At 38.0% G+C, this 17,048-nt stretch overlaps 1 protein-coding gene across 4 annotated transcripts in view; it reads left to right on the plus strand.

The window, feature by feature from the left end:
- Positions 1 to 17,048, plus strand: part of ST8SIA4 (ST8 alpha-N-acetyl-neuraminide alpha-2,8-sialyltransferase 4) — an 87,259-nt gene that overhangs the window by 46,563 nt on the left and 23,648 nt on the right. Inside the window, exons 5-6 of one of the 4 annotated variants that reach the window (XM_048291260.1) lie at positions 7,136 to 7,271; positions 11,342 to 11,927. The exons of 1 other annotated variant lie outside the window; for it this stretch is intronic. In XM_048291260.1, the coding sequence (XP_048147217.1) occupies positions 7,136 to 7,271; positions 11,342 to 11,371 (166 nt within the window). In that variant the 3' untranslated portion in view covers positions 11,372 to 11,927. Of the gene's footprint in view, positions 1 to 6,147; positions 6,222 to 7,135; positions 11,928 to 17,048 lie in introns of those variants that run through there. 2 more of the 4 variants (XM_048291262.1, XM_048291259.1) reach the window with 2 other exon arrangements.

Genomic DNA, 17,048 nt, shown 5'->3' on the forward strand with positions numbered 1-17,048 from the left:
CTCTCTGCATTCAGCTGCAGCAGGAGAGAGAGAGCGGAGGGAAGCACCTGGCTTGCTTTCTTTCCAGCCGGCTTTCCAGCCAGTTTTTCAGCTCCTTTTCTTCCGGAGAGTTGAACTTTGTTTTTCTGGGGGTCTGATTTTTCCCGTCTTCTCTGCTGGACGGCTTCAACATCAGAATACATTGGGAGGATTTTCTGCTGAAGCCTTGGCCCTGGCGGTGGGCCCACCACCCCATCCGAGCTCCAAGGAGAGGGAGATCTACGGAAGGACTCTGAAATTTTCCAAGGTTTCTCTCAGCAGAGTGAGAGGTTTTATTATTATTTAGCATTATTATCCTTTTCCTGTGTATTTGTTAAATAAATAGTTTTTATCTCTTTCACTTTCTTTCAAGGAAAATTCATTTTTTCCCGAACCTGGTGGGGGGAGGGATGGTTGTAACCTGCCTTCTCTCAGAGGATATATTTCCAAGTTTGCCCAAACCTGCACACCATGAATTCCTAGTTCAGTGTTACAGTGTGTAAAAAGTACTTCCATCTGTTTATTTCAGACCTGCTAATAAATGACTTTACTGATGTCTCAGTTTTTGAGACAAAACTTCAGGAGGAAACACTCTGGAATAAGTGTCCCCTCTGAAGGGAAAAGGGCCTCCCCTTTTCCTCCGTCAATGAGACAAATGAGTCTCAAGAAGTGAAAGTCGGAAAAAGAAACCAAACTATTTATTAACACACAAACAAAACAGGGTAGAACAGGATTCTTAAAACCCCTCAAAATACAACACATTCCCGGAGAGGGAGCAGACACGTGGGTTCGGACCAGCCGGGGCGGCCCCGCGGGCCCGCCGGGGCCACCCCTGCAGGCTCCCCGGACTGGCGAGGAGGGAAGGGAGTCAGTGAGGCAAGGGGAAGAAAAGGGAAAAAGGAACAGGAAAAAAATCCAACAGAACCTTTTTCCAGCTAGCCGGAACACAAAGGAAACCCAAAGAGCAGCACAGCGCTCCCAGCGCACTCCCTCCCCAGCCCCGCCGAGCCCCTGGAGCCGCTGGGCCCCGTTAAACTGCCCCGCACTCGGTCCCATGGCTCCAGCCCCGGGTCCATCTTAGAGAAACAGCGTCCTTGGGCACTGAGCGGACAGTTAAGGCATAAAGCAGCTTCATAACATCACCCTAGGACAGATGAGTCCATAGCGCTTTATGTTACAGTGCTTATGTTAAAGTAGTAGTTAAATTCCTATTTGCCACCTTTACACACTTCCTAATTTTGGAGCGTTTTGCCATCTCCCCACCTAGTTGTCTCTTTTTCAAGCTACTCTATTTATTCTCTTCTCATACAGAAGTTACTTTATTCTTCTGATAGCGTATGTTGCTTTACCCTGTCTTGTCTTGTTGTGAAGTATTTTTTGAGGAAGTGTGATCAAGACAATATACATCCTCTAGCTTCTCACACAGACACTCTTGAGTAACAGTGAGATGTTTTGTCATCTTTCAAAATCTTTTTTCCACTACCTTTTTATTAATATTTTAACTTCTCAAATTCCATATATGATTTCTCAGAAAGCTCTTTTTAAAAATATTTTCTCTGTCTGTAAAAGGAACAGAATTTCAGTGACAGCCAGGTGTGTTGAGTAGTTTTACTTGAAGATCAGCTTGGACATCTCAAGAAACAGAGCTCAGTATATAATCTTTTGAGCTATTCAGAGTTGAAACATGAATGTTTCCTCAGATTCAGCCCTGTCCAGAACAAGGAATTCAAAATCCATTGAAATATATGTAACCAGATTCTGAATCTATTTATACTATGATATCTTGTGGAATTTGTAGATAAGGCAAATATATATGCTAAGTACACTAAATTACCTGGTATTTGAATGTAACCCATCATATCTGATTTTCTTTGTCTGAGACAGCACTTCATTCTGAGTACAGCCATGGGAAAGCACATCTCATGTTTTAATTTAGTCAGAAGTCATCTATTCCACAGTAGCAGGATAAACAATTGTAATGTGAATTCCCCAGTATTCATATAATGTAATGATGATTGGCATCAATTATTGTATGTATTAGTCATTGTAATAGAGTCTCTCCAGAAGATCATTTTAACATTAACTATTTTTAAAACAGATATCTATGGTTTTATTTTCATTTAATTTTTGTCAATGGCTGCAGGAAGTCATTATCAGGTAGCAACATGCTATTCAATTGACATTCCTCTGGCAATCATGCTGATAGTAGAACATTCAATTTTCATAAATGTGAGGATATCTTGCTAGATATAGGTGAAAGTCTGGTGGATTTGACTGTATATTTAACCATAGGGGGTTATTTTGATCTGGCAGAATTTTTAAAGGCCAAAATATTGAGGTTCCGTAAACTCAAAGACCAATATAAGTGTCAAAGTAATCTTTTAACAATGCTTATGGTTGTAAATAATTTATGTATCTCATATTCATCAGGGCACACTTTTACTTTCTTCACTGCTTTTTTTAAGTGTAGAAGGAGTACTCAAGCACCTATGGGCCCCTTAAAGCAGGAAAGACACTGGCCAACTGAAGCAAGCTGAGCAGAGAGCTACAAAGCAACAAAGCTAGTTGAGCTGGAGCACAGGCCCAGCCAGCAGTGGCTGAGGAACCCTACTTGGAGACAGAGATTGGACTGAGATCTGTCAAAGGTTGGTCAGAGGTCTGCTGACATCCCTTCCAATAGGAATAATCTCATGATTCTTGTAAAAGTCATTATTACTGAGATGTTAGGTTTTGTACTAGTGCCTCAATTTAAAATAATTTTTTTTCCTATTTTTTATGGCTTTTCATGTTATCACAGTAGAGACAAAGAAGGATATTTGACAAAAATTACATTTTTACATACAGAATTTTAAAACATTTATTTTATTTAGGGTGTGGAACTGCATATAAGAACTAGGTTTCATTAAGGTAATAACAATAAAAAGGAAGGAAAAAACATGTATGTCTAAAGCATCAGAAAGTACTAGAATAAGGCTGACACAAATCCATTATTGACAGTATTTCTCTCCAGTACTAATAGAAATATCAAAAATCTGCATCCCATCAAGGTCATTTTCAGCCCAAAAATCCAGTGAAACACATTTTTTCAACAAAGAGGTACAAGGACTTTCTCACTGTGAGATGCCATGTAAACCTTCCTTCTGATGGCCCTGCTCTGTGATCCTGCTGCTACTCCTTACTTTGCTTACCATCCTGGCGTAATTCCTTAATGTTAACATTACTCCTTAATGTTAATATTACTCCTTAATGACTAACATTTCTGCTACTTAAATTCTTCTAGAATGCATATATGCATTTTTTAATGTAAAATAGAGTGAAACATGCAAGAGATCACTGTTCAGATTTTAAAAGCATGTGAAATCTATTTAAAGTGTGCATGTACAAAGAAAGGATTCTAGAAGAGAGATCTATATTGGACTGTGTGAAAGAGGTCTCAGATGTGTTGCCATGGCTCACTAACTAATAGGTCTGAAGTGGGTGAGAAGTTTTGGAGGCAAAGATGCTTGGATTTGGGATGAGGAGCTGAGGTGAAAATAGACAGAATGATAGTAGGAGCACAATGACATTGTTACAGGAACCAGTACCAGCTCAAATATAGCTTTTTACATGGAAGAGGCATTTTTAGCAGTCCCTTACTGTCAGCAGGGTGACCTTTACTCTTACAATGTACTGTGGCATTTTTTAGTTACCTGTTGCAAACATGGTATTTATTAATGACAATTTTATAAAATGCAATACATGGACCTAAGTACTGACCTGACCTTCCTTTCATTGCAGATAGTTCAGGATACTCTCTATTTGTGCTGTTTTTCACTTACCGCTAGAGGTTACTTTTAACTTTTGAGCATAACCTGAAATTCATGGTATCTTGCCAATGTCTTTACTACACTACCATCAGCCATCTATTTTAAAGTAATTTGATGTGAGATCTCTTTGAATTCGAGCTACTCAACTTCAAGTCACAAAAATTATAGATTTAAAGGGTGTTTATGCATTGGCACATTCAGTAACCTTCAATAAATTCAGCCTTTAGGCCCCACAAAGGAGTTGTTTTAGCATGAGGCATGAAGGAAACGAGTGTGTGTAGTGGTGCACTGCAGGGGCAGTTACAGTCTTCACAGCGATGCCTATTTTCTAACATGGTAAGATCCACCCGGTCCTGTCAGTTAAGCTGATTCCTTATCCAGCTGGAAAATTAGGAATTGGTCATGGGTGAAGACCTAGAGATTAGTTATGAGAAACAAGAGAGATTCTCATTCTGTTCTATAGTTAGTTGCTTCCTTCACGTTGTAATTTTAAACAGAAAATGAGTGCATCCCAGAAAAGTAGATCAGGAGAGTATCTTTATGCTTTAAACTAAAGCTGTAATAAAACTTTGGAAACTGAAAACAGGTACAAAGATGCTTATTGGTTAAAGTATCTGCAACATCAATCAATCCTAATCAGCCTTAACTCAACCTCGCATTAGAATAGCTACCTGAGCAACTGAAAAGTTTGCATGTATTTTTCAGAACAAAAATCACAAAGACTACTTGTGATTTTTGTCACTTCTTGAAAATTTTATTAATTCAAGCAGACTTTGGGAGCCAGGAATGTGCTGAGATAGATGATCTTTAGGAAGCATCAGCCTTGAGCACTGAGCACCTCCAACTGTTTCATTTGTTGCATTACTTTTTTTTTTTTTCATTTTAAGTATAATCGATCCCAAGTTACAAAATTTTTATAGTAATTACAGCAAGTACTATATTTTCATTATATAGAGAGAGTTTGGATATCTTTTCAATTTTAAGAAATAAGAAATAGTTAAACTTCTGTTTTGTATAATACCTGAATATAACAAACAGAAGAGAAAATATGCTTGTATACTCTAAAATTTTAAGAGGGTCTTCATTGCATCTTTTTCCTTAATTACGTACTTATTTCTGGACAGAAATGCTTAAGTAAGATGTAGTTTCCTTTTCAAACATTTACCTGTTTACTATTAATTTAATTTTCTGCCATGAGCAACCTGGAAGGGTGAAATTCAGCTGGAATGATAGCAGTGGTACCCTGTAGTACCTGATGCATCAGTTTTAATTGCTGTTTGGCTAGAAACACTCATGTAGATGGATGACTGCATGGGATTAAAGTACTGACTTCTCAAGAGACAAATACCAATTTCCACAAAAATTAAATAATTAGCTTTTATTTTTAATCTGTTTTGCTGTATCTGTGAAGTGCTAAAAGCATTCCAATTTCTTTCTTCAGCAGCTTTCCGATAAACAAACATTTCTTTTCTAGAATGGAGTCCCTCCTTTGGTTTATCCTGTGTTACAGAGTTTCAGTTTATCAGAGTGAGAAACAAACTGCTTAGCATTTTATGTCTTAAAAATCATGTTTATGAAGATACTGAAAAACGATATATGCATGTGTCATTGTAGATGTACCCATTCCCAGTTGCATTCACTCCTTAAATATGCTTTTTACCATCCTGTTTTTACAGCCAAGCAGAATTCTGAGTCATTCCCTATGCTGGCTTTGGAGAAGCAGTCACTCAGCCCAGAACTGTTTCCTGCTTGCAGGGTCCGTCACCTTTTAAAGAATGAACTTGAGTATAATGAAAAAAAAAACCAAAACAAAAAAAACCAAACCAACAACAACAGCAACAAAAACCCAAAACAGAAAAAAAAAACCAAAAAAACAACCCAACCAAAAATACCAAATTAGCTTTCATATGCATATGTATCTGTGATTCAAAGCTATGGTTTTGGCAAAGAATGAAACTGAGAAGGCCAGTTTCAATAGGGTGGTTAAATTAACTGTTGCATATTATCTGGTGCTTTAAAAATACTTTAATCTTTGATTAAAGATATAGTTTTGCTGTCCTGTTTCATACTGGGAGGTGGGATGTTCCTCCTACTACATCATTAATGCCTTTATAGCACTCTGGATGTATAGTTTTAAGTTCCAGCCTTATTGTAATCCCAGTTAAAACAAGGCTAACTCCAGTCTGGTGAGGCTTATCTTCCTTGACCTTCTTCTTAGACTGTGGTAGAAGCAATTCACAGCCTACAACTAAGAATACAGTGGCACACTGCAGTGGCTTTACATTTGTGTGGTAATGCTAATACTTACTTCTGTTACTTGCAGTCACACATTCCCACAGTCTGATCAGTACAGCTGTGTGCATGGCTGTTGTTTGTCCAAATCAGCAGAATGACCAGGTATAAGAATCTAAGTGACCTTTTTTATTTCCCTAAAGTACTAGCAGTCTTTCTATTGAATCAGACCTGGGAGAAGTGTTTTACCAGTAATAGGCTGGCATTATTTTAATGAAGTTCTGATTTTAAAGGTTAGAGATTACATTAGAGCAATGTCGGTGACAGACTTTGGGGATACCAGTGTGAGCTATGTGCTGGAATCCAGTTAAGTTTCCATTTGTCTCTTTGAAAACTCTGCTGCTTTTAAAGCCATAATCAGACTTCTTGTTACTGGCCCAGGAAAACTATCCCGTAGCCTAAGTCAGACCAGTGAATGAGTACAAAACAAAGCCTTTTAAAAATCAGTAGTGTAAGATGTTGCTTATCTGGAGACTGCTGTTAGCAACAGGTAGTTTTATGTGCTTAATCACAAGCAAGTAAATCAAGCTTCACTTCTACTGACTTCTGGAAGTTACAGTCAACTTACGTTTATCATTTCCATTTGCTATTTAGACAAGCAATCTGCGAAATAATCACCAGGCCAATAAAATATTCAGTGTAGGGCTCACTTGATCACATGAATTGGATACTGCAACAGGTCAGATTTTATAGCAAGAGGCTGTTCTCTGATCTGGCTGAGGAGGTTGACTGCAGTTTTCTAGCTTCTGCAGATATGGTGGTGTGTTAGGATTCAGTCCTGAACTAAGTCCCTTAGTTGGCCAGGTTTTTTTCAGCACTGTGCTAAATAAGGTCTCCCTTAAGCTCCTCTAGGAGGAATAAAAGTGCGTCAGAAGTGTCATTATGAGCTCAGCTTAGAGAAAAGGAGACTTTCACCTTTTCATAGTGTAAAATGAATGCATAGTAGATAAAATAAGTTCACAAGATTTATTCACATGAAATTATATGAGTTTCTTAATGCACCTTTTCTTTCTTTGCAGCTATTGGCTGACAAACAAGGTCCACATTAAACGACCCAGCACTGGTCTCCTCATGTATACACTTGCCACCAGATTTTGTGATGAAATTCACCTGTATGGATTTTGGCCATTCCCAAAGGATTTACATGGAAAACCAGTCAAGTATCATTATTATGATGATCTGAAGTATCGGTACTTTTCTAGTGCCAGTCCTCATAGGATGCCATTAGAGTTTAAAACATTGTATGTGTTACATAATAGAGGAGCACTTAAATTAACAACAGAGAAATGCGTACAGCAATAAAGCACATGTAAAGTACAATAAATACAGAATACCCATCTCATCATAAAGATGATGTGCAATGGCAGTGGGACCACAGTGGGGATTTGTTTCAATACCCACTAAGCCATTGGAAAAAGGTGTTATATTAGAAGTACATAACCAGCTATTATACCTGTAAAGTGCTATATAACTAAGCTATCTTGACTGCAAGGATTCAAGTAAGTGCCACTTTCACTAAGAACAAAGCTTGAATGTATACTCAGTAGTGTTTACAGGATGCAGTGACACATTCATCATGTATTAAAGAAGAAAAAGAACCTGCCAATTTGCCACTGTGATCAGACAACCTACAAAAGAATATCCAGTGGATGGAATATTTACTTGAGCAAATAAATCAGGCTTTGGCAGAAAATTTCATGATAGATTTGAGTCGAGAAAGTGAAGTCTGTAAGATCAAACAAATCAGTAAATGCCTTCAGTCAGAGAACTGTTTCTGATCTTGTATTATAACCTCAGCTTTTGTTGCTGTTTTTCTTATTGCCGTTGGTTGGGTTTTGTTGCTTTTAAATTTTGGAGTCCTTACAAGATTTCAAGCATGTTATAAGTAAATGTTTTTATCTTATGGAATTGTCTTAAGAAAAAAAGATCCATAAGCGTGGGAGGGTGGAGGGGAACATCAAATATTTTATCAAGTGTTATCATGTTGTATCCTGCTGTCATACAATCTTTAACATCCCGATTGTTTTTCTAGCTCCTGTTGTCAGTACCCATTACATGAAACCACGCAGATATCATTTTGATCTGACTTAAAGAGAAGTTTTTCTCTCCTGTACAGATTTGAAGACATACAAGAGGGTGCCCTTCTTTTCGGTGCCAAAGATTACTCTTATAAACATTTTTTCCTTATCTTGGAGAAATTGTGTGGATTTCTATTTCTTTGCTGCTTAAGGGAACATGTTCTTTGTTATTTATATTTTTTAAGCATCTCAAAGCAAAGCCTCTTTACTGACTTTGCATATAGAATTCTTCAGAAAAATCTGCAGGAGTAAAGAAATTACTTCATACATTCAAATATATATGTGTATATATATACAGTTTTATTCCTGGTAGAAAGGAAAAGTCTAAAGAAACTCAGGTGACACTGGAACTAAAGAAAAAAAAGACCTAGCCAATTAATGGAAAAAACTGCAGATCATACAATTCTTTGAAATTTCTAATGCTGTTAGGTGATCTCTTTATTTAATGTAACTCTTTTGTATCATCTAGATGTTCTGATGTGTAACTGACTGAAATATCACAGAGCTGCATTATCTCACAGTGTTTTTTTTGGATCAACAGTCTTGTTTATCCACAAAACCAAGAGTTCTTTCACTTCCTTCTTTCCAAAAAAAGAGAACAAGAAATTACAGGAGCATAGGAGAGGGTGGAGTATCAGTACAGCGTACATTAAGAAGCAAAACCTGTTATCCTATTATATGTTTTAGTGCTAAAAGAGCACATAAATGGGTAACATAATGGTTTCACATCTTTCCTTGGCTAGGGAGTAGGTATGCAGGTATAATGTATGGGTATTTTCTTGTTATGTTTTCAGATCTACATTAGATCCTGGTCTCCAAATATGATATTCAGTGTATCTACTGAATTTTGAATTAGTTTGTGCAATTTCATATGTATCACCACACTCACAAACATTTACTAGCTGAAAATGCTCTTTATTACCCATTTTCTCCTCTTAAGTTCATGTATTTCGTCCTGCATGATTGGAGATCTGTGATTATGCAAATTTGGTAGCTAAATCACTGCCTTGCAGCCAAATATTACAGGAAGTAGAAAGTCAGTTCTGCTATATGTAAGACACAGTAACATCTTTCCTTATTCACCAGGCTCTCGTACCCAGGACAGTTTACTTTGGCCACATGCTAATGTGTGATAAGTGGTCCTAACATGAAACTCACTGAAACCAAGGCATCATGAGGAGCTAAACAGCTATGGAGACTGGAATGTATTTAATTTGTTGTTGATAAACCAGAGGGTGCTATTTGTTCACTATGTATGCCTTCATTTTAATACAAGGTTATTTCTTTGATGGAGAGTGAACATATTCCTGTTCTTGCTGTTAGGGTTTTGCTATGAAAAGCATATTTCACATACATTGACAAAGTTGCTATTGAAATAAAGAATTCACAGATTGCCAGTCTATCAGAAGGTCAGAGAAAAATCTGCTTAGCTTTCTCTTCTGGGAATGTCTTTTCTTCTTTCTAGTGTCAGGCCATTGACAAACAGGAAGCTCAAGTAGTCTAAAATATTAACTGACAGGTGATTTTGTTCCCCTCATGGAAGGTTTGAATATGCCAATCGATTATGTATCTGACAACAAAGTCCATGGGGACTCTCTAATTCCTTGGCAGTAAAAAAAAATATTTGTGTAAATGAATAAATGAAAAGAATATCATGTAAATAGAAAGATAGGTGACAGAATTTGCCTTTAAAAGTCAGCAGACAAATTAAATCTTGGCCTACGCCTGTTCTGCATGCTTCACATTTGATTTTCCACAAGTGAAGTTAACTTTAGTACCTAAGCCATGGAGTCCAGGTTTTTACCCTATCACTAAATTTCTCTGACTTGGTTTGGCACAAGACATGACAGTAGCACCTACTTCCAAGACAACAGTTTTCCCATACCTCCTCAAAACTGAGCCTTAACCTCATCTTCTGCAGGCTTTCCATCTTCAGTACTGCACATTTGGGCACTGTGAGCCATGGGCTCAGGGCTCTCTGCTGTTACCTGTATTCATCCTTCTCATAGCACTCTCCCCTCAAACCAGCACCTAGGTGTGCCTCCCTTCCAAAACCATGGGACTCTACACCAGGACATCTCTTCCTCACCTGCCTCACTTTGTCCTGAGCTGAGGTGTGATGTAGTGAGGAGTGGGTCTCAAACCATTCTCTGAGGCAAGTAGCAGTTGTGGTCTTTGTGCAGGTTTTCACAAGTACTAGGGGTCAATTTACACTATTGTTCTTGTATAAGACCTGCGTCCATGTGGAGCCCAAAGATTCTGAGGGGCTCCCTGGTGTGTGGTTTGCTGTGCTACAAATTGTTTGTTTTGAGGTGGTTTGTGACCACCAGTTTCTGCTTGGTCTGAGGCAACCTGAGGTGAGACATGCCCAGGATTTTCCCTGTTGTTTGCACTCTACAGCTGGGAAGCTATAGCAGTGGACTCATTGCAGACACCCTTCTTACCTTTCCCTTATACCTCCTGGGGCTCTTGGAGCATTTCTGTTAAGGCACCCCAGGACCTAAATGAAAAAGACAGATTACTTCCGCTATGTGATTTTTTCCCTAAAGGTGACCCAGGGCATAGCAGCAAAGGCTTAACTGCTGTACAGAGGCTTTGAGGTGGAACAGATTTCATTTCGTGGTCCTTCACTGGTCAGCAACCAACATCTTAAGCCTCTGTAGCTGCCTTAGGTGATTCCTGTTGTTTATCTACATTCACACATCTGCTGCCCACAGAGCACAAAGCAGATGATCGCTTTATATTATAATTACCACTTTTATAATCCAACACTATCAACAACTAATACAAAGTAGTAGGATAAAAAGAAAGATCCCTAATGTTGTAATGTTATCTGCCCTGGTGAGAAACAACTGAAGTGCCAATCAGTTGTGTTCTGAGTGTTCCTCAAATTTATCCTCTCATCAGCTATTTCAATTGCCAGATGTGGTTCCTAAATGTACATTAAAAATAAGAACTGGAAATTAAATCAAGACAGCAGAACATGTGTATTTTTCCAAAGCTTACGGCAGCTTTGCATTAAACAACTTGATTTCATTCAGATAAATTGATTGTAAATTGCTTATTAAGATACATGTTAATGTTTCTGTGACAGTCTTTCATGTTTCATAAAAATAATAGATAAATGTTTGATTGTTACCTTTTCAGCTTTGGGACAGTTCTCTCCCACAGCTCTGAGCCACTCTCCAGATACAAGATCTACTGAACCTTTCAAATCTGAGACTGATGCATAATACTGTATCCTTCTTTTGTTAAACCATATAAGCAACATGTGCTTGAGATCAGTACTTTTTCTCTAATTGACTGCAATTTGAAGAAAAACAGGTGCGGGTTCGGTACCTATTTTAGTGGTTGATCTAGCAAAGTGCTAAGCACACTTTGCGGTGACTTTCCTGGGAGAGACATGTCCAGGATCTAGATGGGGATCCAGATTAGCATATTTCAGGATAGAACTCTGAAATTGCACATTATTTATTTTTGAGAGCACTGTTACTTTGTGTAGGGAAAAGCACAATTGTTATAAATGTAGATAAAGGAAGAGCGTTTACAAAGAGCTTCATTCCAGCACAGTATTATTGCTACTGAGTGTATATCATACAATTTCTGTGGTTTAAAGTATTGATACATATTCTCTCAGAATTGTCATGTTTGACACTGTTAGTATTATTTCAAGTACATCTATGGGGATTGTTTTTTATTTGTATAACTGAAAAATAAAAAAATTTCTTTCACATTTTCTGGTATATTCTGTTCCATATTCCTTTGTAACACCGTTATGGTAATTTTATCAGTCTTGTGCTAATTGTAAGAATCTGTGGAAGAAGAGTGTCTGCTCCTTTAAGGTATCTAATCAGGGACTTTCTCAACACAAAAGGGGATATTAAGAAAAGGAGGAAGCCATAAACAGGAACAGAGAGACACAAACTTGTCTGACCAATAATAAGGAAGGCAGAGATGAGAACCAAAACTGATGAGTCACAGAAAATGGTAAGGGTATATACAGTGTAGGATTTTTTTATTCCAGTGTAATTTTCTGATCAAGGACTTTGTCAAATGGGATACTAAGGAAAAGGGGGAAGCAAAGTATGTGGACACCCAAACCAGACAGGTTAATCATAATGGAGACAAGGAGAAGAAGCCAACCTCATTAGTCACACTGAACAGCTATCAAGAAACTGTGGGCAAATGGTACTTTGCAACTGATAAGGATGGAATCCTGAGGGTCCAGGATGCTGGAGGGGAGTCGGTGGGTCTTTGCAAATGGAGCAATGTGCAGGGGAGGAAGAGAAGTGGAATAGACAGAAAAGGGGATGGTTGCATGTAAACCATGGTGGGTCAGTATGCTAAGGCTGATTGCCCCAGTCTATCTTAACTCCTTTAAATCTTCTCTTACCTCCTTCTCTGTGTAATGCTGGAAGGACTCAGTGCCAGATGCTGGGGAACTGTCGTGAGAGGAGTGGGTGCCAGCTGCTGGAGTGCTGATGAGGGATGTGGATGACCCTGGCCTGTGGTGGCCAAGATGAAAGAGGGTGCACATGAGCATTGGCAGAGAAACTGTCCCATTTTCATTTTTTACTGTGTTTTGACATAGGACTGGATTAAACCAGAGTATGATCTCTTTATAATTTTCAGGATGTTTTGCATGTCTTTTTGCTTGCAACCTAGCAAATGTTTTAAGATGAGACCAGAAAAATCCTCTAGAAAAGAGTATGCAAATCACACATAAATGAAAATTATTGAATGAGCATTTAATTTAGGGCCACTTGATCAGAGCTAGTGACAGCTCACCAGGAAGTGCTCAACGACCCTTCACATCTCTGTTGCTCACTTGCAGGTTGTCTACTTGTTCTGACAAAAGCTTTGAATTCCATGTTAGTCACAGTTTTCAGGCCTCCATTCATATTGTTCCACACTGTGTGAGCAAGGCGCCATCAGAAATGAATTTTTTCTGCTTGGAGTGTGTAGTTAACATCTCAGAAAAGCATCTGTGATGAGCCAAATCAGTCATTCAAAGACAGCAGCCATAGCCCAGCTGAAGTGCTGCTGCTGAGGTCACCTTGTTAAAACATGGTTTTCATTTTAATCAGAAGAGACTATTTTGTTTAGTGCACATGGTGCATATAATGAACCACCTCTTGCAGACTGAATCTTGGAAGGTGACATATAGAGGTTGGTCTGGAAGTTTGCCTGTGGGGATTTGGGGATTTTTCCTGCTTGTGCCCTGCTTCTGTACTCCAAATTACAATAAAATTTCTGATTCTTCTCATAGCAACATAATACTGTGTGATTCTCAGGTACATGTATTTTATAGAGATACTGCTTTCATGCTTAGTAGATCACAGTGCTTAAAGCAGCAGTACCCAAATACCTACACAGTTTCACAGCAGAAAGTGTGGAGGGGAGATTAAGCTCTGCATCTGTCACAGTGAGACCCACTGACCTGCTTGCTGGTAGAAATGCATTTTTGGAAGTCATCTGATATCACAGCTTTGCCGTACTCTTAAGTACGAATCTACTATTCTCTGACAGGGCAGACCAGGTCTCTTGACAACACCTTGGAGCTGGTATAATGTTTGAGAAAGCAGCTGGTTGAAAGTGATGTCAAAAGGGGGAAAGGTTTTGGGTTTGAGGGAGGTTCTAAAAGTGAAGATGAAATCCAAGTCAAAAATAAGAAAATTTATGGCAGGAAAACATTTAATTTTCTTCAGAAGTTTTTTTATATGTCGTTAGATGTCATAAATCCTTCTCAGTTTTACTAATAAATCAAAAATTATTTGTTCCTTGTGCTCTTCTCTTCCTCATGCACATTTTCTCTCCACTCACCCTCATTCTTTTATGTCTCCATCTCTTCCTCTTTCTTTCATTCTTTTCTCATATAGTGCTGCTTCTCTCACTGTGTTTCTCACTCTCTCATAGCCTCTGTATCCAGCCATTTCTCCCTCATGCTTTGCCTCTCTCCCCACCCCCAGACCCACTTCCTTCTCTCTCTAGTTCACCTAAAAGTAAAGAAATGGAAAATTCACCTAGTTAAGTTGATTTTTTTACCCTTAGGAAAATGGTACTTACAAAGTACACAGTTTGGATTTAGATTGCGTTTTTGTCAGAACAAGTACATCTTTGCAGTAAGTAATTGTAAACAAGACAGTATTTAGATAATAGCGTGAGCTGTAAGAAACAAAACTCCATATTCTAAAAATGTCATCTCTTTGTCTGGCTACAATTCTTATCCAGATAATGGCATGAATTGAAAAAAAATATTCTGCCAATATTTAGAGAAAATTATTTTCATGTGGATGAGCTTTTTGTTCAACTGATGATGTGGTTAAAGAAGCTATAACTGACTCTTGTTTAGTTAGATATGTAGGTGATGTGATGCAAGAAGAGTCTGTGATTATGTATCTATTTTTATTATTTCATATTTGTGTTAAATTCTTGTTATTATTTCCCTTAAAAATCTATCTCCTTAACTTTACTATTCTTTCTGTGTTAACCTATTTCAATTTTTGTATCTCTGTTTTTTCTTTAGATAAAACTTCCTGGCAAGGAGTTGTGGTTTAGAGGGGAAAATGAGTGTTCAGGGGTTTTTTCTTTACTAAAGAGTATATAAAAAGTTTGAATCGTTCTTCAATCCAATTTTACTCAACAGCTACAACAATAAAGAAGTAATAGTAACATGCGTAAGTCTTGAACAGCAGTTTCTAGCAGATGATGATATTTTAAAACACCTTTTGTGTCTGAAATATCAAGAAATCATAATTCTCTTTTGTTTGTTTATAACTAGTTTAACTTTGCAACCAAGTATGTTGCTTTCTCACCTGAGTATTCACATGAAGTTCCTCTGTTGGAGCACCAGATGTAATCTTGATGTTTGCTCCTACCTCTTCACTTTAGCTGATTTTCACACATTTGTCTTGAGATCATTTAAGTTCCACTGAGGAATTGTAATGAATATTAGGATCCAAGGAACAAGGTGAAGTATGAGTAAAGGGAACAAGCTATTTGAGAAGAAAAGAGATCCTACATCTCACTGCTAGGCAATCCAAAGGAAAAGTGGCTATTTGGCATCAGTGACAAATGTGTGCTGCTGTCTAAGACTGAACATGTTTCATTATAATGTCAGAAGAAATTGAGTTTCTAAGAGGCCAAGGATGGTAAAAACCACAGCAGCGGTCATGTCACACAACAGCAACAAAATGAAGAAGCTTTTCCCTTCCCTTCAGACTTAGTGTGGATTTTGTGTGCATAAGCCAAAACAGATGGAAGGGGAAAGGACTTTTCTTCAAATGAGTGACAACATTGCAAACTGTGCATGTGAGAAAGGAAATATGTTCACTCTCACAGGGCTAAAAACCTTTCTAAACTACCTCTTAAGTCTCAAAAGCCTTTTAACACATCTGCAACAAAACAGGAAGAGTTCATTATCACCTTGGCCTCACTTTGCATCAAAAGAAAAATTTAAAAATCTGCAGAAACCTTTAACGAATTACAAATAACCCTTACTTCTTCACAAGCTGTTGCATTTTATTCACACATGGATAGACAGCAAATATGTTCAAAAGCAGACAGTACAAATGAAAACTTAAAACTGTTGGAGTGAGAGCTCCTTTGGACCCAGGCCCAGAGGGAAGCCAAAGCACAGGGATTGAATTAAAACCTTTGGATAAGCTGGATACATGAAGCCACACCAAAGTGAAATAGAAATACAGATTTTTAACTTTTAGTAGAAATATATGCTAAGTGCTTTAAGCATTGAAAAGCTGCAGCAAAGAGTCCTTAAACACAGTTCTTGCTGCAGCAGTGTTACCTTTTCACAGAATTTCTTTACTTTAGACAAAATATAGATGGAACTATACTGTTCACATTTTTTAGATAGAGTGTTCACATAAACAATAAGAGTTGATAGAAACTGTGTACACAAATCTGTGTAATACCTATGTAGCACTTGTGTAAGACTTACAACTGTTAGAATTACACCAGGATAGGTTAAGAAAAGGAAAACTAGAATCGTGTGTCAATTTATTGGTCAATTAACAATCCACACTTCTGCAAGTTTAGAGAAGAAGAAGCAGCTGTTTTCTACTTGTGTTTGCCTGCTGCTGCTGCTGTTACTGCTTGGCCTTATCATGTAACCCCTTCGAACTCTACCTTTAGAAAACTGAGACCATGAAATAAAGAACTTTAGCAGGACAGCAGCCTCCTCTGCTCTTTCACCCTCATCCAACAAGGGAGGATAGCCCATCAAAAGCTCAACATAAAACCAGTAGCATTTACTTTTCACTCCAAAAAGCCTTCTGTTTTCAGTGACCAGGTATCATTGTTACACTTTGTCAGCTCAGCTTTCAGTTGTACATGCCTGAATTTAGGACTGTAACAAATACTTGTACAGGGACCTGTAACCAAAGATGTTAACTTTTAAAGTAAGACTGTTCAATTTCTCCAAATTTACAGACCCTCAAAATCTAGAAATAAAACAATTTAAAATATGGAATGTGATAAGGAGAAATGGCTTTCTAGACTGGAATGATGATATTCTACAGTCCCCTGGCATGGTTGCCTCAGAGTTTTAGCTTTGGTTATGGATGGAATGGATAGCTCCCAAACGAGTTAAGCTGGAATAGGATAAAATCTAACTTGACAGGTCTCTGGAGCATTGATATCCCAAGGAAAAGGGGGAAGTTCTGGGGAACTGGAAGATGACCACTCTCTGTAAGTGCAGACTTTTATTTCACTATGCTTACAATGGCAAATAATGATGGGACTAAGTAGGGTCTGTGTGCTTTGATGGCCTACTGTTTCTTAATTATTTTTATCCGTGACCCTTGACTATGTTTATGAGGTCTGCTTTTTCTCCTGC

This window comes from Corvus hawaiiensis, chromosome Z, assembly GCF_020740725.1.
Source record: "Corvus hawaiiensis isolate bCorHaw1 chromosome Z, bCorHaw1.pri.cur, whole genome shotgun sequence".
NCBI classification, from domain to species: domain Eukaryota; kingdom Metazoa; phylum Chordata; class Aves; order Passeriformes; family Corvidae; genus Corvus; species Corvus hawaiiensis.